The 25,288-nt window shown below is 41.6% G+C and overlaps 1 protein-coding gene across 2 annotated transcripts in view; it reads right to left on the bottom strand.

The window, feature by feature from the left end:
• Nucleotides 1-1,735: 1,735 nt before the first annotated feature.
• Nucleotides 1,736-25,288, bottom strand: part of FUT10 (fucosyltransferase 10) — an 83,139-nt gene continuing 59,586 nt past the window's right edge. For both annotated transcript variants that reach the window (XM_045995517.1, XM_045995509.1), the window contains 2 exons: nt 13,913-14,748; nt 1,736-2,458 (listed from right to left, as the gene is read on the bottom strand). In XM_045995517.1, the coding sequence (XP_045851473.1) occupies nt 2,234-2,458; nt 13,913-14,748 (1,061 nt within the window). In that variant the 3' untranslated portion in view covers nt 1,736-2,233. The remainder of the gene's footprint in view (nt 2,459-13,912; nt 14,749-25,288) is intronic.

Raw genomic sequence — 25,288 nt, 5'->3', positions numbered from 1 at the left:
ACTTCAGAAAAGTCTAGGCAGAATTTTGTCTACAGAGTCTTAATGAAGAACCGAGTAGAACAAACCAACATGCAATATTGAGGTTTAAAACATACGAGAAGCATATGAGCACTGGGGATTTGTTTAAGGCTTTTATGGAGAACTGGATCTACTGGATAATACCCCACCAAATGCACAAATCACATCCTGGGCTTTTTATTAAGGGTACGACAACAAAACTCATTTAATATACAATTTAAAATCTGGTGTGTAGGGGCGCCTGGGTGGCTCAGTGGTTTAAGCCTCTGCCTTCGGCTCGGGTCGTGATCTCAGGGTCCTGGAATCGAGCCCCACATTGGGCTCTCTGCTCAGCGGGGAGCCTGTTTCTCCCTCTCTCTCTGCCTGCCTCTCTGCCTACTTGTGACCTCTCTGTCAAATAAATAAATAAATAAATAAATAAATAAAATATAAAATATATATATTATAAATAAAATATAAAATATAAATATAAATGTAAATATATAAATATATTTAAAATATATATATTAAAAAGATATATAAAAATATAAATATAAATATAAATAAAATATAAAATATAAAAAAAAATCTGGTGTGTAACACACAATCTCCCTTAACTATGCTTTCCCATTGGACATTATCAGAAAAAAAAATGGCAGAGATCACCTACTTTCTACCCCTAATACTACCCAAAAAGTGTGCTTCTTCCTTCAAAGAGGTTTCTTCTTGAAAACCATGCAGTGGCGCTAAATGATTTACTACTGCCTGAGTAAAACCATCTACAAAATGAAACTTAATTTTGATAAACAAAGAACATTACACAGAGAAGAACTTCAATGACCAGACTAATCGCTTCTTTTTAGGTACAAAAACGAAGGCCCAAGCAAGTTAAAAGAGTTGTACCAAATCATGTTCAGTTAATGGCAGTGCTGGGAGAGAAAAACCCAGTTACAGAACCATCTCCCATCCAGCAATGTGAACTTTCTTGCTCCTGAATGAATGAACCCGGTTTCCTCCTTCCCTGCACAGCCAGGAAGAGCGCTCCTCATGGAAGAGACTGGGCATGGCGGCTCATGAAGGCACTGCCCTGGGGTCAAGGGAGAGCTGGCACCATGGGAGCCATCTTGAGTTTCACCCACATGCCACGTCAGGGACATGAGAATCAGAGACCCTTCCTGTCCTCAGGAGCTAATATCTTTCCACAGTAAAGAACACCAAAGCCAGGACATGTCTGGTGGCAACAGGCTTTAGGATCCTCTACCAGCCTCCCCACCTCCACATGGGGAGAAAACGCCAGCCAGCGCTGTCTCCTTGTCTATCATGGAGTTCCAATAGGTGCTCCTGATAGGACAGCCACAACTTTCCTGTGCCAGGATCAGAAATGACAGGAAGGCTCACCTACCAGAGCGGGCTGCCCATTACTACAGGCTGTACATCAGCCTAAGAGAAGACAAATCGCCTTCAACACACCCGGAGTTCCGGGGGGCCACCCACTTCCCTTCTCACATTGATCGGAGGGTACAGGGTGTCCGATCTCAAGATCATTATTCTGCTCTGCAGGAGAAGGGACCATTGAGAACATCTCACTGTTCAAAACAATCAAAGAGGAGGCACATCTTCATAAAACATTCCACTTCGGGGGGGGTGGGGTAGTGGGGTGGGAGCGGGGCAAGATGGAAAGAAAGAGGTAAGGAGAAGGCAGACAGGCATATGTTCTTCTGACTTGAAGAGAAAAAGCGGATAAAATGCACACAGCTTTTATTACTCACTTACATCCCTGGAAACCAACAGATGGAATCTCTCATTGCCAAGTTCTAATGCATTTCACGTTCATGCTCAGCATCAGGACCCTGGACTTGCCAGACACTAATAAACTGCAGACAATGAGGTGAGTATCAAGAATCCACAGCTCTGCGCTCTGCCTCCCTTGCAGGGAGGGAAACATTCATTCCACATTAGCTGAATGTCCACAAAAGGCAGCAGGTACATCAGTCCAGACACGTCAGTGGAAGGTGATCATAAGAAGTATTTACTTTTTTAGTATAAAAAATACAGAGGTGACCCCTAAGGGTGATTCACATCCATTATCTGAGAGGGCTCATTATGAGTACTGCAGCAAGTACGACTTCTCCTAAAGGATAGTCAACCAAGTAGCTATGATACTCATGTATTAAGGCAACCTAGAAAATGAACCTCAGGAGAGCACTAGTCTATATCATTCTGATTCTTCTAGAAATTAGTCCTTGAAAACCAGGGCCCAAAACTCTTGAGATGAAAAATTTTTATTCCTATCAACCAGCCACCTTAGTGCCTGGGCTTCCTTCTTGGATTGCTCAAAGCTTGGTATCCACATCTCCCGCAAAGAGCTCCGGCGAGGAGCCAGAGGTGAGAAAGCAAACACCGCAGGCTCGGGGCAACTCAGGTGCATCACGTCGGCCTGCCATCTTTTGGGTGGTAAGCCCTGTGTTGAGAGAAAGGAAAAAAGAATGAAAAATTTAAGAAAGCACAAAGTCTTGGGTTCCTGCCTCAAGAGGAACAGAACCCAATATATACTTTTCCTTTTACAGCAAATATCTTCACTCCATAGTAACATAAACAGTCTCCTGCCAAGTATCTTTATGAAATTCCCGAACACAGGAAAGGAGGAAGAGTTTCTACGAGCTCCCGCAGAGGAATCGTCTAATTCTGAGGATCAGCAGTTAGGATGGTGTCAGATCTCTTGACAGTAACACTGAAGTTAAAAAGCAATGGTTAAGACTAACTGATGAATGTGAACATTAGTGGATAAAACTTTAAGGAGGAAAAGAATACTTGCATAGCCTCAAAATACTTCCTCCCACATATTTATTCATTTTTGTGGTGGATTTGACATAAATCCACAAAAGGTTTGATATTCCTCAAGAAGGTGGAGATAACTTCGTTGTCCTTTGAACATGGCCGGGACTTAGTGACTCGCTTAATGGAAAGGTTAAACGAGTAAGCTCACAGAGAAAACCTAGCAGATTTCACCTCAACCAAATGATCAAAGTCAACATCACTGGTAATAGATCACATTGATATGATGTGTCCTCTGATACAGTGTGAAGAGAAAGGCCCTTTCACCCTTGCAGTAATATTCCCCCAAATCCCTAACCTACGTTTTGTTTTTTTTTTTAAAGATTTTCATTTATTTATTTGACAGAGAGAGAGATCACAAGTAGGCAGAGAGGCAGGCAGAGAGAGGGGGAAGCAGGTTCCCTGCTGAGCAGAGAGCCCGATGCGGGGCTCGATCCCAGGACCCTGAGATCATGACCTGAGCCGAAGGCAGCGGCTTAACCCACTGAGCCATCCAGGCGCCCCCATAATCTACGTTTTAACATGAGAAGACATCAGACAAATCCATGGAGGGACAGTGCACACAAATATTGACCAGTGCTCTTCCAAAGTATCAAAGTTTGTAAAAATAAGGAAACTGAACGGCTGATCACAGTTTGGAGGAGACGAGGGAGACATGAGAGCTAATTTCAATTTGGTATCTTGGATTTGATCCTGGAACAAAGGATAACAAAGGATGTTAGTGGAAAAACTGGTGAAATATGACTAGAGTCTGCAGGTCAGTTAAGAGCCGTGGGCCAGCATTAATTTCGTAAGTGTTGACAAATGTACCATGGTGATGTACGATGTCAACAATAGGGGAGGCCAGGTGCCGGCTATAGAGGAACTCTGTACGATCTTTGTAACTCTTCTGTCAATGTAAGATCATTTCAGAACTAAAAGCCTTTTAGAAAGCGATGCAAAATGCCTCCCAATTCCAAGGAAAATGGACAGTTTACACTCAGCTAAACTATTGCTTAAAGAGAGTAGAATGAAGACGTTTCAGACATCCTCGCGTATCCCTTCTCAGGAAGCTGTACGAGGGAAGGATCCAACTAAGGAGCAAAAGTAAGGAAAATGGAGACAAGCATACAAGAGGTTTGTCAGAAAAAGATAAGAAAGGAAAATCCCCAAGTGCTGCAGAAGGGAGCTCTCAGGCACACGACGTGGCGAGGGCAGCCGGCACACTGGCGAGGCTCAGAAGGCTCTGTGAGTGATTTCTTCAACAAGACGAAATGAACTGGATGCCTCGTAGATCTGAACATCTTCGAAGGAGAGTTAAACAATCAACAAGGATTGGATGAGTGGTACATACATATGAAAAATAATCAAACAAGATGGCAAACGAGAGGGAAACAAAGATCTGTCCAGGCGAGGGAGATAAACACAGTACACCACATGGCTCATCTCAGAATAGCAGGTGCACAGTCATGATCACAGAAACACTGAACATCCGAAAAAAAAAGAAAAGAAAAAAGAGTGTATAAGCATTTTATTTAGAAACAATGAATAAGTATCAAAATAATTAGCTAAATGTGATGGTAAGAGATTCTACTGGGGAGGGGGAAAAGGGGAAAATTAAGGACTGCTCTTTTTTTTTAAACTAACTTTGCAGAATTATTTAATATAGTTTTAATATTAAATTTATTAGTTTAATAAATTAGTTTTAAATTTAAGTTCAGTTTAAAGTTTAAAATTAATTAAATTTAATAGTTTAAACTTGTGTATACATATCTTTTTCAAAAAAAAATTTTAACGGGAAGATATTAGGGTTTTAAAGTGTTGGATTTATAATAATTAGAATCTTCATCAGGAATTTAGAAAGCAGAGTAGGAAAATCAATTTGGAAATACAATAATTTGGGTACCTACCTACAGTTGGATCGATATATTCTCTCTTTGTTAAACCTCCCATTAGAAGCATATAAGAAGATATTAGGGTGTAACCTGAAAAAGAGATGACCTAGAATGCATATAAAGCTTTCTTCAAGCATCTGAATGGACTCTAAGTAGAAGAGTGAATTAACGTGTTTAGAAGAGGGTCAAGGATACAGTTGCCCAAATCCTCCCTGCTCTTGGGGACCACTGACAAATGATTATGGAGTTTGGCTTCCAAGGGCCTGGAACTAGTGCAAAGTTTCTTTACCAAGACAACACTGAGCACAGAGAACCAGAACACAAATCCAAATAACAAACCACTAGGAAATGCTAAGACTTAAAATCTGGGAACAATAATATAAAATAATACAAAACGGGTTTTTTTTTTGTTTGTTTGTTTGTTTTTCAGAAAACCAAAAATAGGCTCAACTCCAGCCACTGTAGCTGGAGTTCATGGCTAGATAGAGATTGTATTTGGAGCAAGAGCAGAACAGAATCAAGTGAGGAGGACCCAAAGTGATTACCATGAAACATTATAACCCACTCACATTACCATCTCACATTATAACCCACTGAACTAAAGAGTCAGAGGCAGGTAGCTAAGAATGAACTAGAGAAGGGAAAGTGCCAGTTCAAAACAAAGATCAGTATAACTGTCAAAACTAAGAAAAGATAAAATAGGCTGCCTTAAGAAATAATGAAGATGCCAACATTGGAAATGTTCCAAGATCATTAGCAGATGACTTGTTCGTGATACGTGAATCACCAGTCATCTGGTAGCCATACTGACCACATGCCATTGGATGGCCTTCCCAACCCTGACCTTGCATAACTGTTTATATGAGAAAGCCAGTAACAGTACTCCGTTTCCTTGCTGGCCACGCAAGGGTCCATTCAACAGTGTACCACAAAGTTATGTCTGAAATGATATCACAAAGAAAAGATTCTTATGAAATGGACTCTTAACTCCAGTGTTCTTGTAGAAATATTTCAGAGTATGACCTGAAGGAAGTGTGTTTGATGAAATAGTTATGACATTTTAGAAGTAACTAAATAAATTTCAGCCTCCCAAATTGACTTTCCAGCTGGGGTTCTGGGCAGAAAAACAAGCTGTTTCTAAAGTATGATTAGCAAATATTTTGCTTCCAAAGAGGACATGGCTCCTATTCCAACAATAAGGACAAAGTCAAACAATCTATAAATTCATAACTTTTCTTGAGCCCCTCAGGGAACTGAAATCACACGGCAACGAAGAAAACTGAATTTCATGACAAGACCCTTTAAGGAGAGATGGATACATGATCTGTTTAACCTCTGACACAACATGGAGAAGAGGTGGTCATCATACAAAGAGGTAATAAGAAGTCAATTAAATTTTTAACAAATTTTTAGAGGTGAAGTAGGAGTTACCATGCTGGTTTGGAATCCCTAGAAGCCCCAGACAGAAAAGAAGAATTCAAACCCACTCTAAAGCTCTTTCCCATGGACATTCACCAGTTGCCCAGGAGGAAAATTAGGAGCTGAACAGAAGACTGAAAACATTTTAAACTGAATCAATATTAATATAATAATCTAAATTTGTAGGAGATAGCACAAGCAGTGATTAGAGGCAATTTTATAGCATTAAACATGTATATTATAAAAGTATGGGGGCGCCTGGGTGGCTCAGTGGGTTAAGGCCTCTGCTTTCGGCTCAGGTCATGATCCCAGAGTCCTGGGATCAAGCCCCACATTGGGCTCTCTGCTCCGCGAAGAGCCTGCTTCCTCCTCTCTCTCCCTGCCTGCCTCTCTTGCCTGCTTGTGACCTCTGTCTATCAAATAAATAAATAAATAAATAAAATCTTTAAAAAAAAAAAAAAAGAAGTATGAAGGTTTAAAATCAATGACCCAAGTTTCTACTTAAATTTGAGAAAAGCAAATTAAGTCCAAATTAATAATAATTAAATAATAAAGAACAGAAATCATTAAGATATAAAGCAAAATATTAGGAGAAGGAAAGGAAAAGTGAAGGGGGTTAAATTGGAGGGAGAAATGAACCATAAGAGATTGTGGACTCTGAGAAATAAACTGAGGGGTTTAGAGGGGAGGGGAGTGGGGGGGGGGTGAGCCCAGTGACGGGTATTAAGGAGGGCATGTATTGCATGAAGCGCTGGATCTTATATGTAAACAATGAATCTGGAACACTACATCAGAAACTAATGATGTATTGTATGGTGACATAAGATAATACAAGAAAGTTTAAAAAAAAACAAAAAAACAAAAAAAAGATATAAAGCAAAATTTTTTAAAAAATCAATGAAATCAAAAGTTAATTATTTGAATAGATCAATGAAATGGATAAACCTCTATTTAGATTAACCATAAAACAGACACGAACCAATATCAAACATAATGGAGGTGACATAGATATTACAGACATTAAAAGAATAAAGGAATACTAATAATGGTATGTCAGTCAACTTCACAACTTGGGTAAAATGAAAAAAAAATATTCCTTAGAAGACGCAATCTACCAAAGTTCACTCAAAAAGAAATGAATAACAGGAGTAGCTTTATATCTACTAAAACCAATTCAATTTATATTCAATTTATATTTTAAAATCTTCCACAGAAGAAACAAAAAACAAAAAAACACCTAGGTACTGATGACTTACTGGTAAATTCAGCAAAACATATAAGAAAAAAATGATACCAATTCTACACAAACTCTTTCAGAAAACACAAGAAAAGGGAACATGAGACCAGCATTACCACATAAGAAAACTAGCCAAGGCATTAGGAGGAAAAATATGGAACAGTATATCTCATGAATATAGAAGCAAAAATACCTAATAAAAATTTTTAGCAATTCAAATCCAGCAATAAATAAGGATAATACACTATAACCAAGTGAAGTTTAGCTCACAAAAGCAAAGTCAGTTTAATCTTCAAAAATCATCACTATAACTCACCATTAAATAAACTAAAAAAGAAAAACCATATGATCATCTCAATGGATACAGAAAATCATTTGACAAATTCCATGTCTACTCATGATAAAAATCCTCATAAAAGTAAGAACAGAAAGAAACTTTCTCAATGTGATAAAGGGCCTCAACCAAAGTCCTACAGTTAACATCGTAAACAATAATGAAAAACAATGTTTTCTCTTTATGACATGGAACAAGGTGAAGACATATGGTCCCAACAGTACTATTCAAAATTTTAATGAAGGTTTCTATGCAGTAAGGGGAAAAAAGAGAAGAAATAAAAGGCAAATAGAATGGTGAGTGCTGTGAAGTGTGTAAACCTGGTGATTCACAGACCTGTACCCCTGGGGCTAATAATACATTATATGTTTATAAAAAAATTTTAAAAATAATTTTAAAAAAGGCAAATAGATTGGAAGTCTGGGTAATATCATCTTTTTTTTTTTTTTTTTTAGTAAATGATATGATCATATGTGTAAAAAAATCCTAAGAAATCTATTAAAAAAATACAGAATTAATCAGTGTAATTAATAAGGTTGTAGTCTATAAAGTCAACATACAAAATCAATTTTACATTTTACTTCTATGTACTAGCAACAAACAATCAGAAAATAAAGTTTTTAATTAAAAAATAGCATTGGGGTGCCTGGGTGGCTCAGTAGGCTAAGCCTCTGCCTTCGGCTCAGGTCATGATCCCAGGGTCCTGGGATGGAGCCCCACATCAGGCTCTCTGCTCAGCAGGTAGCCTACTTCCCCCTCGTTCTCTCTGCCTGCCTCTCTGCCTACTTGTGATCTCTGTCAAATAAATAAATAAAATCTTTTTTAAAAATTTAAAAACAAAAATAAAAATAAAATAGCATTTATTATAGCATTAAAAAATGTGAGCTACTTAGCGATAAATTTGACCAGAGTTATAAAAAACCTGTATACAATAATGTATGGAGAAATTAAAGAAAACTTAAATATATGGATAGATCTATCATTCTTATGGATTAAATGTCTCAATATTGTCAATTCTCCCCCAAATTAATACATACATTCAAAACAATTCCAATGAAAATGCTATCAAACATTCTCATATAAATTGGCAAAGGGACATTAAAATTTATATGGAAAAGCAAAAGACCTAAAATGATGAAAATAATTTTGAAAAAGAACCAAGTTGGAAGACTGACACTATCTCATTTCAAAACTTATTATGAAGCTACAGTATTAAATATAGGCATATTTACCAGTCTAAAAATTAACCCATATATAAGACCAATTGAGTTTTGAAAAGAAGCCACGCTAATTCAATCATGAAAAAAAAAATCTTTCCAATAAATAGTGCCAATACTGTTGGATATCCAAGTAAACAAACCTCAACTCTTACAACGTGCTGCCTCACAAAAATTAACTGTAATTAGACTGTAGACCTAAGTGTCTTGCAGGACAAAATGTCTAGAATAAAAGAGAAGCATATCTTAGTGACCCTGAGTGACACAAAGATTTTCAAAGAGAACACAAAAACCAAACAACAAAAGAAAAAAGTGATGAGCAGGGCTTCATCAAAATTAAAAACTACGCACTTCAAAAGATACTGTTAAGAAATGGAAAAACAAGGTGCCCAGGTGGCTCAGTTGATTATGTGTCTGCCTTCGGCTCAGGACATGATCCCAGTCCCATGTCAAGCTCCCAGGGAGGCTGCTTCTCTCTCTCCTTCCGCCTGCTGTTTGTGCTGTGTCCCCTGTTTGGGCTATAAATAAAATCTTAAAAAAAGAAAAGAAAAAGAAAATGGAAAAACAACCCCCAAACTGAAAGAAAACATTTGCTGTATAAAGGATTCTCAGAACTCAAGATTAACAACCTAATTTTTTTTTTAAATGAGGGAAGATCTAAGAGACATATCACCAGACATCGATGGCAAATAAGTCCTTAAAAGATACTCAAAATCATTTGTTACTAGAGAAACACAAATTAACTCACAGTGAGATACCAGTATGCTCCCACCACAATAGTAAAAACTAAGACTGACAACACCAACTGTTAATGAATGGAACTCACATACAATGCTGGTGGGAAGGTAAGATAGAGCAACTCTGAAAAACAGTTTGGTAATTTCTCAAAATGTGAAACGTACATCTTTGTAATTTTTTTTGTAAATACCTAGGAGCTATTTTGCTCCTAGGCATTTACAGAAGAGATATGAAAGCCTATTTTCATACAAAGACATAGCAGTTTTATTTGTAACAGCCAGAAACTGGAAACAACTCAAATGTCCATCAGCAGGTGAATGAATAAGGACATTTTGGTACGTGCAAACTTCAACAATAAAGAGAAATTATTGATACACGCAGTGTTGTGGGTGAAGGTCAACGTTATGATGTGGAGTGAAAGAAGCCAGGCACAAAAGAGAATCATGACATGATTACATTTAATAGAATTTTAGAAAACTGACTTAGGTTCTTTGACAAAAGTGACAAAAAGCAGATGTATGGTTGCCCAAGGAATGGGTCAGAGGGATGGATTAGAAAAGGACATGCGGAAACTCTTGAGGAGGACAGAAATGTTTCTTATTTTGATTGCGGTGATGGTTTCACAAGTCTATGCCACAATAAATATGCAGTTTAAATATGTACAGTTTATTCCACATCAATTATACCTCAAAGCTAATTTTTTCAAAGTTTATCCCAATTGTGTGAAGTTGTATCTGTAATGATTCCATGTTATATCTCCTATGATAGTCTTTTTGAGGAGAGGATCGTTCATCAGTAAATATTCTTTAACTGACTAAATTAAATCAATATTGAAAGACTTTTCCCTACGTAAATAAAGTGTACAACACAGAGCACAGGCATACTCAGATTCAGTCAGTGGACAGACTGTGGATGGTCCCCAGCATTCCTGCCCGCTGGTATTCATGCCTTTGCAATCCTTCCCACTCGCATGTGCATGTTAAATGTCACTTGCTTCTAGGCCATAAAATACAGCAAGGATGAGAGAATGTATGTGATCATGTGTACATGGTAACATATGCCCGTCTTGCTGGACTCTCTCTCCCTTGCTGGCTTTGAGGAAGCAGGCAGCCATGTTGGGGAAGCCCATATGACAAGGAACTACAAGTGGCCTCTAAAGGCTGAGGGCAGCCTCCAGCCTCCAACCAGCAAGAAGCTGAAGCCCTCAGTCCTACAGCCTCAAGAAACTGAATCTGGCAACAAACGTGAGCTTAGAACAGACCTGTCCCCAGTTGAGTCTCCAGATGAACCTCCAGCCCTGACCGGTGCCTCCATACCAGGCTTCCAGCGGACCCGCCTAAGCCATGAGCTACGTAACCCACAGAGACTGTGAGATGACAAATGGGTATTGTTTAAAGCTACTAAGTCGGTGACAATACTGTTTACCCAGCAATAGATAATTCCCTGTGTTTGTGTGGAGGGAGAGCAGGGAAGGAGCAGAGTAGAGAAAGGGGAAATGCATTTGATATTCTTATAGTATTTTCTACATCTAAATACAATGACAAATTATCAACCACAAGACAAAAAATGATCAGAGTTAGAGGCAAAAAAATTATTTCTTCCAGCTTTTCTTTGGCTGAAGGAGAAAAAGTGAAGAAACATGCCATATGTAAGCTCTAACACATCTTGTAAAACCAATGAATAAATGCAAGTGAAAAGAACTGGTCGAAAACCCTTTAACTTAACTTTCACGATATATTTTGTTCTGCTTTTCAATAATGAGGACATCACCATTTAAGAATTGCAACACAATCACTGAAATGCAAGCAAAGCCTTTTCATCATCTTCACTGACCACCCCTCTGGGAGGAACAGGAGCTCGTCAGAGGACAACCCATTCTATCTCTTTCTCTTCAAAGACTCCAAAGAGAAGACATTCAATCGCACCACCTTCAGGCACTCTGAAATGCCGCAGTCAGCTGTCTCTCTGGAAATGCAGGAATGTATGTATTCTCCTATGATTTTTAAAAAGCTGGCTACCAGTGTCGTCCTACACTCTTTTCCAGTCCCCAGCAATCATTCCAACAGGCCGTCCGTGAGGTGCGGAAGCAGTGAGGGTTTGTGTACTTCTTGGGTTTTCTGTGACTACAATCCCCAAGCCTGGCAAGGATGGTGATCTGTAGCCCAGGCAATCATCACCCTCAGACGTTCTGTTTTCTGCTTTGGTAGACTTTCAGAAGAAATAATGGGGATAGCATGGACAATGTGGTGTCTACCTTCTCTCATGTTTTTTGCAGTGTGTGGATTTTTATTTTTGCTGTACTGTGGCTTTATAAATTAGGTCAGAAAGGAAGTCACTGGAAATCAGGATGTGTCTGAGAAAAATGATGTCATATTTAGTGTTTGTGCCGCTGACCAAGACACTTGGCTTAAAATAAATGATTTTATGAATAAAAATTTGTTATATAAAATCAGATAAAGTAACTTAAATTTTTATAATAATTAAGATGAGGAAAAGGATCTTGCAAACACATTTAAGTCGTCTAAATAAACATCCATTTAGCGTATGAAAGCCTTGTATAGTATACATACAATACACAAAAATAATTCCACATACTGTGTAGGCTTATGTCTGGCCTGAAATTAATACGCTAGCCAAAAAACAAAAAAAAACAAAACACATTTCAATATTTAACAAAAATTGTTTGCCTTCAGAGAATTTAGATAAATGTTATGTGTATATGGGAGTCAGGCAGAGAATGATGGATGATGGCCAAGTAGTATATGTGGGCAATCCCTTTTTTTTTTTTTTATTTCAAAAGTAATTGAAACTAATCTTTCTTTTTCTTTCAGTAAACTACCTTTTTTTTTTTTTTTAATTTGACAGAGAGAAATCACAACTAGGCAGAGAGGCAGGCAGAGACAGAGGAGGAAGCAGGCTCCCTGTGGAGCAGAGAGCCCGACGCAGGGCTCGATCCCAGGACCCTGGGATCATGACCTGAGCCAAAGGCAGCGGCTTTAACCCACTGAGCCACCCAGGCGCCCCAGTAAACTACCTTTTAACAAATTTAGTTATATACAAAGTGGGGTCATTCCTGGCAAAAATAAGTGAAGTAAGCAAATAACCAAATGTTAAGAGAATTAAGAAATTTGAAGACATTACTAAGAAATTTCTTTCCTTCTTTTTTAAATTTTTATTTTATTTTTTAAAGATTTTATTTATTTATTTGACAGAGAGATCACAAGTAGGCAGAGAGGCAGGCAGAGAGAGAGGAGGAAGCACGCTCCCTGCTGAGCAGAGAGCCCAATGAGGGACTCCATCCCAGGACCCCAGGATCATGACCTGAGCCAAAGGCAGAGGCTTTAACTCACTGAACCACCCAGGCGCCCCTATTTTTATTTTTATTTTTTTAAGCAGGCTGTGACGTGGGGCTTGAACTCATGACCCTGAGATCAAGATCTGAGTGGAAATCAAGTGTTAGGGTTTAACCAACTGAACCACCCAGAAGGCCCCAGAAATTTCTTTAGAATAATTTAAGAAAAAGAAATCTTTTAAGTATTATCCATCATTATTTGAACATTTTCTCTGTATTAATAAGCCTGTGTGTGCCAGAAAGATAAAGAGCAAGAATGAGAGAGAGAGATGTTAACTGACTGACAAAAGAATAAGTTTCTTTTTTTTTTCCCCAAGATTTTATTTACTTATTTGGCAGAAAGAGAGAGAAATCACAAGCAGGGGGAACACCAGAGGGAGAGGAAGAAGCAGGCTCCCCCTGAGTAGGAAGCACCATGCAGAGACTCAATCCCAGGACCCTGGGATCATGACCTGAGCCGAAAGCAGATGCTTAACCAACTGAGCTACCAGGAGTCCCTGAATATAAGTTTCAAAGCAGCACCTGTGAGGCAAGCGTGTAAGGGTCTAGCAGAAACCAGAGCAGTGATAGAAAAGTTAAAGGATTGACCACACGGATGAGATTCAGAACTTCCAACTTTTTTATTCTTCTTCCCACCTCTGCAACCTGCTTCTCTCACTGCCCAGCAAGCACCTGCAGCACGGTGTTCTCCGAAAAACAAGAAAGGGGTCTTCAAGAAGAAGGACATGACTCGTAAACCTCATGACAGTCCTCCCAGGAGGGTAATGAAACAGTCACCTCCCTGCACGCCTGGCCTCTATAACGGGAATGAAGAGCTGTACGGAGTGGTTAGGACAGAAGGATGCACAATGGCAGAAACCATCGAGATGGCCCTCCCAGCGCCTCTTTGCCAAACCTCGATTTGCTCACCTTTTTCCGAAGCCGGATATTATCCCACACCTTGCTGCACACCATACACTCAAAGGCATCGATGTAGTTTTCCTGGTGGATGTCTTGCACGCCCCATTTCCGTTCCCTGAGCGCTGCGAGAAGTCGCCGATTGGAGACCTCACCCTTCAGCTTCCATTCTATGTAGGCCTCGTATAGGCTGTCATCGTGGTCCAGCTGTCTGATGTAACTTGCCAGCTCTCTAGGGTGAGCAAATTCCGATACGAGAATAGCACTTCTATTACTTGGGAGCCAGTCTGCAATGCTGGGGGACCCGTAGTACACAGGGACCACGCCCAGCTTCAGGGGTCTCCAGAACTTCTCAGTGATGTAGTCGTCACACACCGCGTTCTCGAAAGCAAGGATAAACTTGTACTGTGCAATGATCCTATAAAAGCCATCAGCATCCATAGAGGCTGGGTTTTTCAGCTGCTGAGGGAGATCTTTGTTTCGTAAACACTCCCCGTAGGAATCGACCTCGATGTAAGTCATCAGCTCTTGGACATAGCTGTCCCTGTCTGATGGCGGGTCACAGTCTGACTGGACGTACACCAGCGGAGCAAGTCTGCTTCGAAGGTTGTTTTTGGACCTCAAGGGGACCAGGTATCGGAGTGACTTCAGGACTTCTACGCCCTCCAAGTACTGGGTGGTCAGGGGCAAGTGGGAATGCCGGCTGAACGTGGCAGTGTAGTTGAACAAGGTGATGACTGGCTCATGGAAAAGCTTGTAATTGTTTTTCGGAGACTCTTCGTGAAAAAGGGCCCAGTCGTGATGGGCTTTCCGAGGCAGAGGTAAGCTATTTATATTAAAGTCAGTGCCTAGAAGAAGGAAAGAAAATATTAGTATGTACAAGAGAATTTTAGTGTCTGAATTGGAGTCTACCTGGTAATATGAGAATACGGAGAAGTCCAAGGCTACAAAGAAGCATGTCACAGTGGTTGCAAAATGCCTGGCAGTCAATCATGACACTGTCACCGTAGAAACTGCTCAGGGAGAGGAGCACCAAGGAGGGGGAACCCTCCTTCTGATTTTATGTTAGGAGAAACACGAATAGTGTCTAGCCTGGTTCTAAAGGGAGAATCATTCCACTGCCTCTACCAATTGGCTTTTCTTCCCAGAGGTGTTGTCTAAGAGAGCACAGAAGAAATAAAGAGATAGATGATTCTTCAAAAAAGAAAAGAGCGGGAGAAAGGAAGCTAGAAAAGGGGAAAGCAACCAGCTTGGCAGACTGATGCCCTGAAGAAAAAAGGAAATCATGCAAAAGTCACCAGAATAAATATGCAAGATAGATTTTTTTTCTCATCCAAAATGATCGATTTCAACAAAGTGAAGTGAATCAATCATCGTCAAAATGGTAGACAAGAGGCTTTTTAAAGACAAAACGGCTGATAACAGCACTATGCTACATGCAGACAGCCGCAGGATGGACATGAATTAACCAGCACATCAAGAAATGTAGAGGGCATAACAGGATTATAATTATGAGTGATTCTAGCCTCCACAGGATTAATTGGGAAACCTCTGAAACATGATCATGGGCAGACAGAAGTGACAGATGTGGGGAGCAAGTTGTTTCCTGACAGTGTGGATGGAGACTCAATCAGGAAGGAGTTATTTCTAGAACAGGGAAATGATTAAGACAATACCACAGGACGGGACACCAAATTTCTAATGTGTTTCTGACACTGATGATTTTGCAGCTCATGATTTGATGATTTGAGTTTTTAAATGTAAGGAAATGGAAAAAAAAAAAAAGACTCAATTTTCCATCATCACTGGGAGGGGGGGGGCGGCGCGGTTGCAAATAGATGCTTCCCGTGGAATAAAACATATTCTCAGGTAGAATTCATAGCAATTAATTATTTCATGCCGGTGCACACTGCCTCAAATAAATATGTACTCTTCGGTGCCAACAGTACATCAATGAGAAATCAATTAATCAAGAAAGGCTTTTAAACAAAGACAGAATAAGATTATGTTGCAGGACATCTAACGAGCCCGGAGAAGTTGCTGGACAAAGTACTACTGTCTTGATACCAGGCTTTTATTCTAAGTGAACAGGAATGAAAGACAAACATTTATAAAAATGGTTATGCTGAGGCACCTGGGTGGCTCAGTGGGTTAAAGCCTCTGCCTTCAGCTCGGTCATGATCTCAGGGTCCTGGGATTGAGCCCCGCATGGGGCTCTCTGCTCAGCGGGGAGCCTGCTTCCCTTCCTTTCTCTCTCTCTCTGTCTGCCTCTCTGCCTACTTGTGATGTCTATCAAATGAATAAATAAAATCTTAAAAAAAAAAGGTTATACATTCATTTACTCAGCATGTGCTATATTTGACCTTTAGCATCAAAAAGAACGCTCTCCTACACACCCGAAATGGAATGGCATATCGAGTCAGGTGGTCAGAAAGGTTCACAGACAAACGTGAAGACGTGAAAGAGAAGTGAATTTGAGGAGCAAGGCAATTTATCGCATGAAGTGGTTGCTGCTTTAACTGGCCAAGGATGGGAACGGAACCCACCTGCTTGAGTTAGAATGGAAAGTTTCCGCTGGAGGCAGAACAAGAATCCAGGCTATTCGCCTGGGAGAGGAAGAACTAGAGTCCACCGGCGTCAGGGGCGGGGATCAAGACGTAAGATTAAGATAGGAGGGGTATTGAGTAAAAGAAAAGTGGGTCTAGAACTAATGGCAGGGCTGGGCACAGCTGTCTTGAGCAAGGGACTCAGGCCCCAGTGGCTGCCTGCTGCTACTGTACGGCACATGGGTGATTTTTCATTTGCCTCACCCTGGGTGTGCGGCTGCAAAGAGCCAAGACGCGGAGCAGGGAAACAGCAAGACAACGCCCGCCTCCTTCGCTTCGGAGAATGGAGAGGGCCTGACTTCCATCTCTGCTCATTCACATCAGTGAAGCGAAACAGGCACCAAAAATGTCTATGTGTAGACCTGTCTGTAGCCAGTTTCTAGGTCCACTCAGATTGTGTTTAATAACATGAATGGGACTCACACCTGGTACCAATTTGAGCCATGAGCCCTTCATTCATTAGAACTAGGAGGTGAAGTCTTATCGGCTCATTATAACTTTAGCCAAGTTGCTTCTGGAACCTCGATGTTGGAAGGAAGGGGAGAAGAGCACAGGGTCCTTGGCATATACAATCTATAGTAGTAAGAGAAGCCTCCAGATCTAAGCAAGAAACATTTATTTATATTCATGCTCTAAAAAAGAACACAGCTTTTTTAAAAATGAAAGTGTGAGGTTCTAGCACATTCCTCCGAATTCTGGAATTCAGCTTAGCTTATAGGAGGGGGGCCATCTTAAAAGTGGGGGAATGCCTCTTTAATAGAGAGGCAAGTCAAAAAGACCTAACTTTCCAGAAACATCTTCCATTTGTTACCTTAAAAAGGATTTCCTAGTTACTTCCCTATGATGCACACATAACACACAGACACGCAGACACACCCCAAATCACATTAAAATAGGTTGTTTTATCAGATTCTTCCAAACCAAAATTTTCTGGGAAAGATTTAAAAAAATATGGCATTTGCCCAGTAAGCTCCTCCCCTAAATCTACAGTTTCAGATTCTCAGCACCAGAGAACAGTGACATGAGAACCGTAACAGACCTAAAATACAGTTGACCTTTACATAACACAGACCTGAACTTCAGGGGTCCACTTACATGTGGGTTTTTTTTTTTAAGATTTTATTTATTTATTTGACAGAGAGAGAGATCACAAGTAGGCAGAGAGGCAGGCAGAGAGAAAGGAGGAGGCAGGCTCCCCGCGGAGCAGAGAGCCTGATGCGGGGCTCGATCCCAGGACCCTGAGATCATGACCTGAGCCGAAGGCAGAGGCTTAACCCACTGAGCCACCCAGGTGCCCCTGGGTTTTTGTTTTTTTTTTTAAATAAATACAGAATACAGTACCGTAAATGTATTTTCTTATGTTTTTCTTAATAACATTTTCTTTTTTTATCTAACATTATCGTAAGAATATAGTATATAACACATATAATATACAAAATATGTGTTAACCGACTACTGATATTATCAGGAAGGCTTCTAAGGAACAGTAGGCTATTAGTAGTTAAGCTTTAGGGATCCAAAGTTAGACCCAGGTTTTTGACTGTGTCAGGGGGTTGGTGCTCCTAGCTTCAGCACTGTTGAGGAACCCGCACTGTTCTCCACTGAGGAGATCGTGGTCTGGAATATGAGTGACGATACAGGACAATTTCTGTATGTGGCTCAAGAGACAACTGAGTGACTTCCCAACCTCCAGCTCCAGGGCACTGCCCATGATAACAAGAGTTGGAACACTGAGAAATGAAAGTCAATGACACTATGGAAAATCCATAAAAAATGTGACTAACTTGCAGGAGATTCGTTTCCACAGTCATCTTCACTCGCTCTTACATGTAACAACTTTGGATTCAAACGTTCATTTCTCAGGGTGATTTTGTGTTTACTGAATACTGACAAATTCATTTTTCCCTTTACATAACAGCTGACGCACAAGATCTTAAGCACTAACGTGCACTGTAAAGGGAACTGCAACTTGAATACAAATGGAATAAAATTAATGCCTGCAAAGGATGCCAGTTGCTAACTGCGGAGAAGGAATTTGAAGCGGCAGACGAACAGAAGAGCGACAATACTTTATGATAGGTGTGTGGGCTCCTTTTCTTCTGCAAGGGCACTGATTCTTTTTTTATTATCCCCACCCAGACTGGTGACAACAGAAGGCAACATGTATTAGTCACCCCACTTTACTAACAAAGTTGGAGTCGTTTATCTGGAACACAAAATCCCTGGTGGGGACCAGAATTTTCACAATGACTGGTGCTAAAGGACCAGAAACATCACTGGTCCCTGCTGCAGTGCTGATTCTTTTGAATGACTTGCTCCTGGCACTCCCAGGCACACCCACCAAAACGTGACCCAGCTTAAACCCAGCCCACTCAGGAAGACACAGGCCTTCATCCGGAAAAGAAAAATGCCCCTCACCCCAAAATGTCCTCCAGAAATAATCCTTGATTTTAAAAAGAATTCTGTCCTAAAACTGTGTACCACACAAAGAATGCCCCAATAGAGGGGCACCTTGTTAAGCATCTGCCTTTGGCTCAGGTCATGATCTCAGGGTCCTGGAATTGAGCTCCGCATCGGGCTCCCTGCTTAGTGGGGAGCCTGCTTCCCCCCCTTTCTCTCTGCCTGCCTCTCTGCCTACTTGTGATCTCTCTGTGTCAAATAAATAGATAAAATCCTTAAAAAAAAAAAAAAAAAGAAAGAAAGAAAGAAAGAAAAAGAATACCCCAGTAAAGGAAACTAAAACTTTGGGGGGAAAACAATTTAGGCCATATATTACCATCCAGAATTTGCGTGGTTCATGGTTCTTTTTAAAGCCCATGTCACATGAATTTTCTCAACTAACCCACACAATCCCCATCAGGTCATTTATTTTCTCTAAGGTTCTGCGTGTTAACTGAAAATGGTAAGGAATGGTGCTGGCTGCTGGGAAAGACCCCGATCACCCCAGGAGAAATTCTTTTTTTTTTTTTTAAGATTTTATTTATTTGTCAGAGACAGACATAGCGAGAGAGGGAACACCAGCAGAGGGAGCAGGAGAGGGAGAAGCAGGCTTCCCACAGAGCAGGGAGCCAGATGAAGGATTCGATCCCAGGACTCTGGGATCATGACCAGAACTGAAGGCAGACGCTTAAAGACTGAGCCACCCAGGCACCCCCGGAGAAATGCTAACCACAGGTTGTGGAGGCCCACACCATACACGCGCCTCCGTAGGTGGCCAGGTTCCAGCCAAGTTGGGGGTCACGGGCAGGCTACTGGACTCAAAACGCTCTCATACTAACTTCTAGACCTGTATTCTCCCTTCTTCTCCACCATCTCTCTTCATGAGACCTTCTGCCTGCCCCTTAATCAATTTTGCCTCATGGAGCCGTCCCTCAGTTATGCCTGTTCAGTTAGGCATCTGTTCACTCTACCCCCTGGGCCTGGAAATTTCTCACGCCCCCCTTCCTGGGCCTGTGCTCTAAGTCGGTAACTCTGCAGTCCCTTCCTGGCGGTGCATTGCCTGAGGCAAGAAGACAGGGTCCTGAGGACCATCCGCCCCAACACACAACAGCTGTAAGTCACCCTAACAAGTGTTGAACGGTTAATCCTTCCACCTTACCCTGTACACATTCATGGATTTGTTGGTTTGTCTGTTTTAATGTGTAAAGCCGCAGTTCACACCAAATGCGGAGAATATATATTCAAGATCGACGTGGATTTCTGCGCTAAGTTGTGATTCTCGCTGGGGCCTGGCACAGGGTGGAAAGAGAAGGGCAAGGTTCTCCTGCACTTGCTGACAGCCTCACCTCACCCCCCAAACCTTGCCTTCCACTCACTCAGCACCACCCCAGGTGAGACACCACTTTCCCTTCCTCTTCCGCGGGAGGGCCGGAGGTTCACCCCAGGCCTGTCCCGGGTCTTGCCCCTCCCTGCCCTGGGTCTTGCCTCTCCCTGCCGCCACTGTCCAGGGGGCTTTGAAAGCTCCTGAGTCCCTCAGAGGAGAGTCCCCCCCCAGACAAGCTCTGCCCCAGCCCTGCCGGCATCAGCATTCAGAGCCTTGCAAAGGAAACTGAGTCTAGTAGACCACGTTCAAATTGAGAGCTCTCCGGGTCCTCAGAGTTCCTAGCTAGAGTGCAGCGGTGCCTGGACCCCTTTCCCTTCTACCCTCTGCTCTGAGACACAACCATGAGGACCCTGTGACATGGACATGGACACCTCAAAACACGAGTCCAAGTTCTGTCCTGACAAAAACTCCCTCTCTGACCAAATTCATTCAGGCTCTTCTGAACCCTCCTCTCACCATGCCTCACCCTGGCCTGCTGTCCTGCGCTTGGTCTGCGGAGCCCAGATTCAGCAAAGAATCCCGCCATGTTGGTTTGCTGATAATCCCCTGCCCACCCTGGATATCTCACCAAGTCCCTCATTCCCACACCTGATGTCCAAGTCCTTGGCCTGCCTCCAGCAGATCTACTGATAGATCCTAAATTTATACTCTCTCCAGACTGTTGCCCTGAACTTCAATCAGATATCTAATAGCAGGCTAGAAATATCCAACTTGGATAGCCCAGAGAAAAACACCAATTACCATGCCCTGACTAACCTAGCCACCTTCCCCTAAAGCCCAGTCCTTCTCATGTCTTCTTTTTTCTCCACTGATATCACCACCAAGGTTGGTTTGAGCCTCTTAGAGTAAGCTAGGTGCTCTGCCTTTGAGTATAACCCTTTCTTTGCTTTTTCCCTTTTAAAATACATCTCAGGTGCACAGAACTAGGTTAACCATAATCTCTGGATTGGATTGGAACACTTACTGCAAGGGACCAAGTAGAAACTTACAGAAACTCTACGTCACAGTTATTTCAGTTTTCTTAACTCCAACACACAACTCCAGAACGTATAAAGGAACTGTCCCCCAGAGCACATGGCCCAGAGACCTAAGCAATCCCTAAAACTTTTGCATGCTGAACCAACACTATATGTGATTGGACAAAATTGGTTTTTATGTGCATTTTTTTCTTGGAGTGACTTGAAACATACCAATTACAAATTCCTATAAGAATAAAATATCGTGCATATGGAAGATTAAAATTTTTTAATTTTTTAAACAGTTTCAGCCAAAATAGATCCATGAGTCAATGCTTTATATAAATCTATCACGGAAGCAAAGAATTTAAAGATTTTATTTATTTTTAGAGAGAGAGAGTGCACCCAAGTGGTGGGGGGTGGGGGGAAGGGTAGAGGGAGAGGGAGAGAGAGAATCCCAAGCAGAGTTCCGGATGAAAGCAGAGCCCAAGGTGGGACTCGATCTCACAATCCTGAGATCATGACCTGAGCTGAAATCAGGAGTCAGACCACCAACTGAGCCACCCCTGTACCCCTTGATAGCAGAGAATTTAAGCAAAGACCCTCTCTCCAGGATAGACGAGTTTCTTCCTAATACACCAATGTCCCCCAACAGACCATACATTCTTTTGGGAATTCAAACACTGGGCTTAGCATTACAATGGGCTTTGCTCAAGATTACAGTACTCTCAGCTCAGCAGGGTTCAAGCACAGAGGAACCTGAGCTCTTTTTTCTAAAAGGAGGTCAGTTAGTTGCTGGCTTGTTAGTTTCTAGGCTCCATTCTGAGTCAGTGAAGGGGGCGGAGACCCTGCAAACTGTATTTCTCAGGATCCCTTGCTGACTGGCTTGCATTTAGGTCCTGCCAATGGAGCACTGTAGGGGATGGGAGGTAGAAGCGCAAGAAGGAGCCTAAAGGCTTCCCCTGTGGCACAGAGAGCAGAAGCACCTGGGAACATGACCATGGCAGCTGCAGGGGAGACACCAGCCACAGAGGCAGTAGCAACGACCTGGGGGTGCCAGTTCATGGGTTTCTGCTCACCTTCAACAGAGGCGCCTCGGAGACCTTCGTCCTGCACTCTGGGTAAATCGATCTCCCCCTGAGCGTCTCCAGCCCAGGGATGGCAGCGCTCTCCCATTATTCATTCTGCGTAACTTGCCCTCCCTTTTTTGCCCCACTGGCCCTTCAAAGCCTCCACAACCAATCCCCATAGTAAATTCCCACTGTCTGAAACACTTAGAACCATTTCTTTTTCCCTGTCAAACTGTGATTAACCTAGAAGTCCATTTCAAAATCTTAAGACTCCATCTGACATGGAAATGACGTGGTAATTTATTATTCCAGGTTCAGTGCAGGGTTTTTTGTTCTTGCTCCCTGAACTCCTGATTTTCCTAAAAATACTATGTTCCTTCACAATTCTCACCCCCTTGTTATCACCATCCCAGGCTTCTAGTTCTCCATCTCCATTTATTTCTCTCTCGCTCCATCTGGTGAGAATGGGGAAGGAGAAAAAAAACGCAAGCCTCCCGTTTAAGAAGGGAACATACAAAATCAGAAAAGGAGGCTCCCTTGACGAGAGGAAGCATCAAATTCTTTGAAACCAAAAGCACGTGGCTCCTTCAGGTACCGTGTCCTAAATGCCTTCTCTGAGCTGCTAAGTAGAACATACGGAGTAGTGATCACTCACGGGGCTACAAGGAGGGTGACGCAGAGGTGAAGACCTCCTGTACAACCGCATTTGACCAAACTCTATATGTTTTGTCACCAACTCCAAATCCTCTCCACTGTGTTTCTTGACCTTGCATGTACCAAAGAGAGGAAGACTTTCTTATTGCTTAAAGATCTAACTATGGAGCCTTTTACCCCTCGGAAATGAAAATCTCTGTGGCTAAAAGATGTTAAAGCTCAAGAAACAATGGGCGAAACACCATGGCTCATAAATCACCCGTATTGCTAATCGCCTCAGCCGGTCAAACTCAGCGGCCTCACCAAGCGTGTTCTCATTTCCTGCCTCGGATTAAATCATTTGCTTCATGAAGCTCAAACGACTTCCAGGGTTTGAGAGAACTCTTCTTACAATTACTACCTCCCTACTACTTCTGCCTCCCATAAGCTTAACAGCAAACTGTTCCCTCTGACAGAGTCTAACCCTAAACGCAAAAGGGAATTCCATTTCTTCCACGGTAATGACTAGGACGGGAGAGAACAGGAAGAAGGAAGCAGAGCAGAGTGACAGTCTGCAGTACAGCCTGAGGCACTGCCCTCCCCACCCTCAGGGAGACAGGAGCTGCGGTGTCACCCAGGGCTTGCTGATGAAGCCACTTCAAAGAGTTCTAGAATGTTCTGGGGAAGCCCTCACTTGAGCCTTCCATGGCAAGGCTACATAACCCTGGATTAGGGTTCGTGATCTCTCTCAAGGCACCTGAAGAATTTATTCTTCGTTATTAAAAGCCACATTAGGGTGTCTCTGGGGCTTGTATTCTGATTCTGATGGAGATAAAACCACTGACTTGGAGAAGCAGGGCCATTCCTATAAAGCAAAGTTTTACCGAGTCCTGCTATTTGGAAAGCATTAAACTCGGAACTCTGGGGCTTCAAAGATGAATAAAATAAGCTCCAGGGATCTCATGATTATGAATGTAAATATTAAGCCATTAGCTGAAATTCAAAGTAGAGCAGCAGCAATCAAATAGCCGTAGCAAAGAAAGAACGGAATAATTATTTCTCACTGGTCAGAGTTTGGGGCTGAACAGCTTATAAGTATATTAAAGAAAAAAAAGCAATTAAAAAAATAAATAAGACTCAATTATTAACTCAGTGGCAAACAAGTCATCAGTGAGCTAGATAGTTCATCTACAAATATCATTTGCACAGCCATAAAACTGTAGGGTGAATACTGATCTAGCCAATCTGATAACATAAGTGGACGGAGAGGATTCAAGAAGGGTGAGTGAGTGAGTAGGAGACGGTAAAAGAATAAACCCTCATCTTCCAAGACAGAGAGTTAATAATGCCTAATACTGAAAAATCATTAAAGAGGAATGCCACCATGTTATTTCGAGATCTGGGGGTAACAACCAAAAGAGTCATCAGATACAAGCCTTAAGCGGTTACCGAAAGAGCTGAACACTTGTTACTCAAACCTGGAGTATCTGTAGCTTTGATAAAGACTAAAATAAACAGAAGATTGTATAGGAGACCTGTCTCCCTCTCCCATGTACCAGAAACCCAGGTCCCTTCCCTCCGTTAATAGTTTCTTGAATGTTCTGCATTAAAAAAAAAAAAAAAAGAAATGCATAGATGGAAGCAAAAAGGAAGGAAGGAAAGGGGAGGAAAGGAGGGAAAATACCACATTTAACTACATCTAGGAAAAATCGATTGTAAGATGTACTATTATTTTTTGCGTCACTAAGAAAATTATTTCCAATTAAACTATGATCTAGTGCTTTCTTAGAATTTTTATTTATACTGATTAAAAGAGCTCTTTTAGATCTGCTTATCGATTTCTGTCATTTATCACTCTTCTGAATACTTAGAAAAATACATGTTAAATTGGTTAAAGTATCCAGAATGTCTTCAGGTACAGAACCCAACTCTTTGAACTATTTTTGAATCTTTCATGTCTGTGGTTTTCTACACAATGTTTCGCTCTGGGCCATTAAGGCTGTTAGCCATGTAACATTGCTTAAAAGTATGCAGCACCTCATCTCTGGGATTTTCTTACAAACCACTGGCCCCATCCCCCAAGTTTTGATGCCAATGCTTTCTTGGCATTACCAGAGGAAAGAGTTTTCAGACTGGGGTGCCTGCGTGGCTCAGTCGGTTAAGTGTCCAACTCTTGATCATGATCTCAAGAGTCATGAGATTGAACCTGAGTTGGGCTCCATGCTCAGGAGGAAGTCTGCTCTAGATTCTCTCTCTCTCCCTCTGGCCCTCCCCCTGCTTGAGCACGCTCTCTCTCTCTA

This window comes from Meles meles, chromosome 2 (genome assembly GCF_922984935.1).
Source record: "Meles meles chromosome 2, mMelMel3.1 paternal haplotype, whole genome shotgun sequence".
Lineage (NCBI taxonomy): Eukaryota > Metazoa > Chordata > Mammalia > Carnivora > Mustelidae > Meles > Meles meles.
The sequence above is the reverse complement of the archived record's forward strand: the minus strand, read 5'-3'. Positions and strand labels throughout refer to the sequence as shown.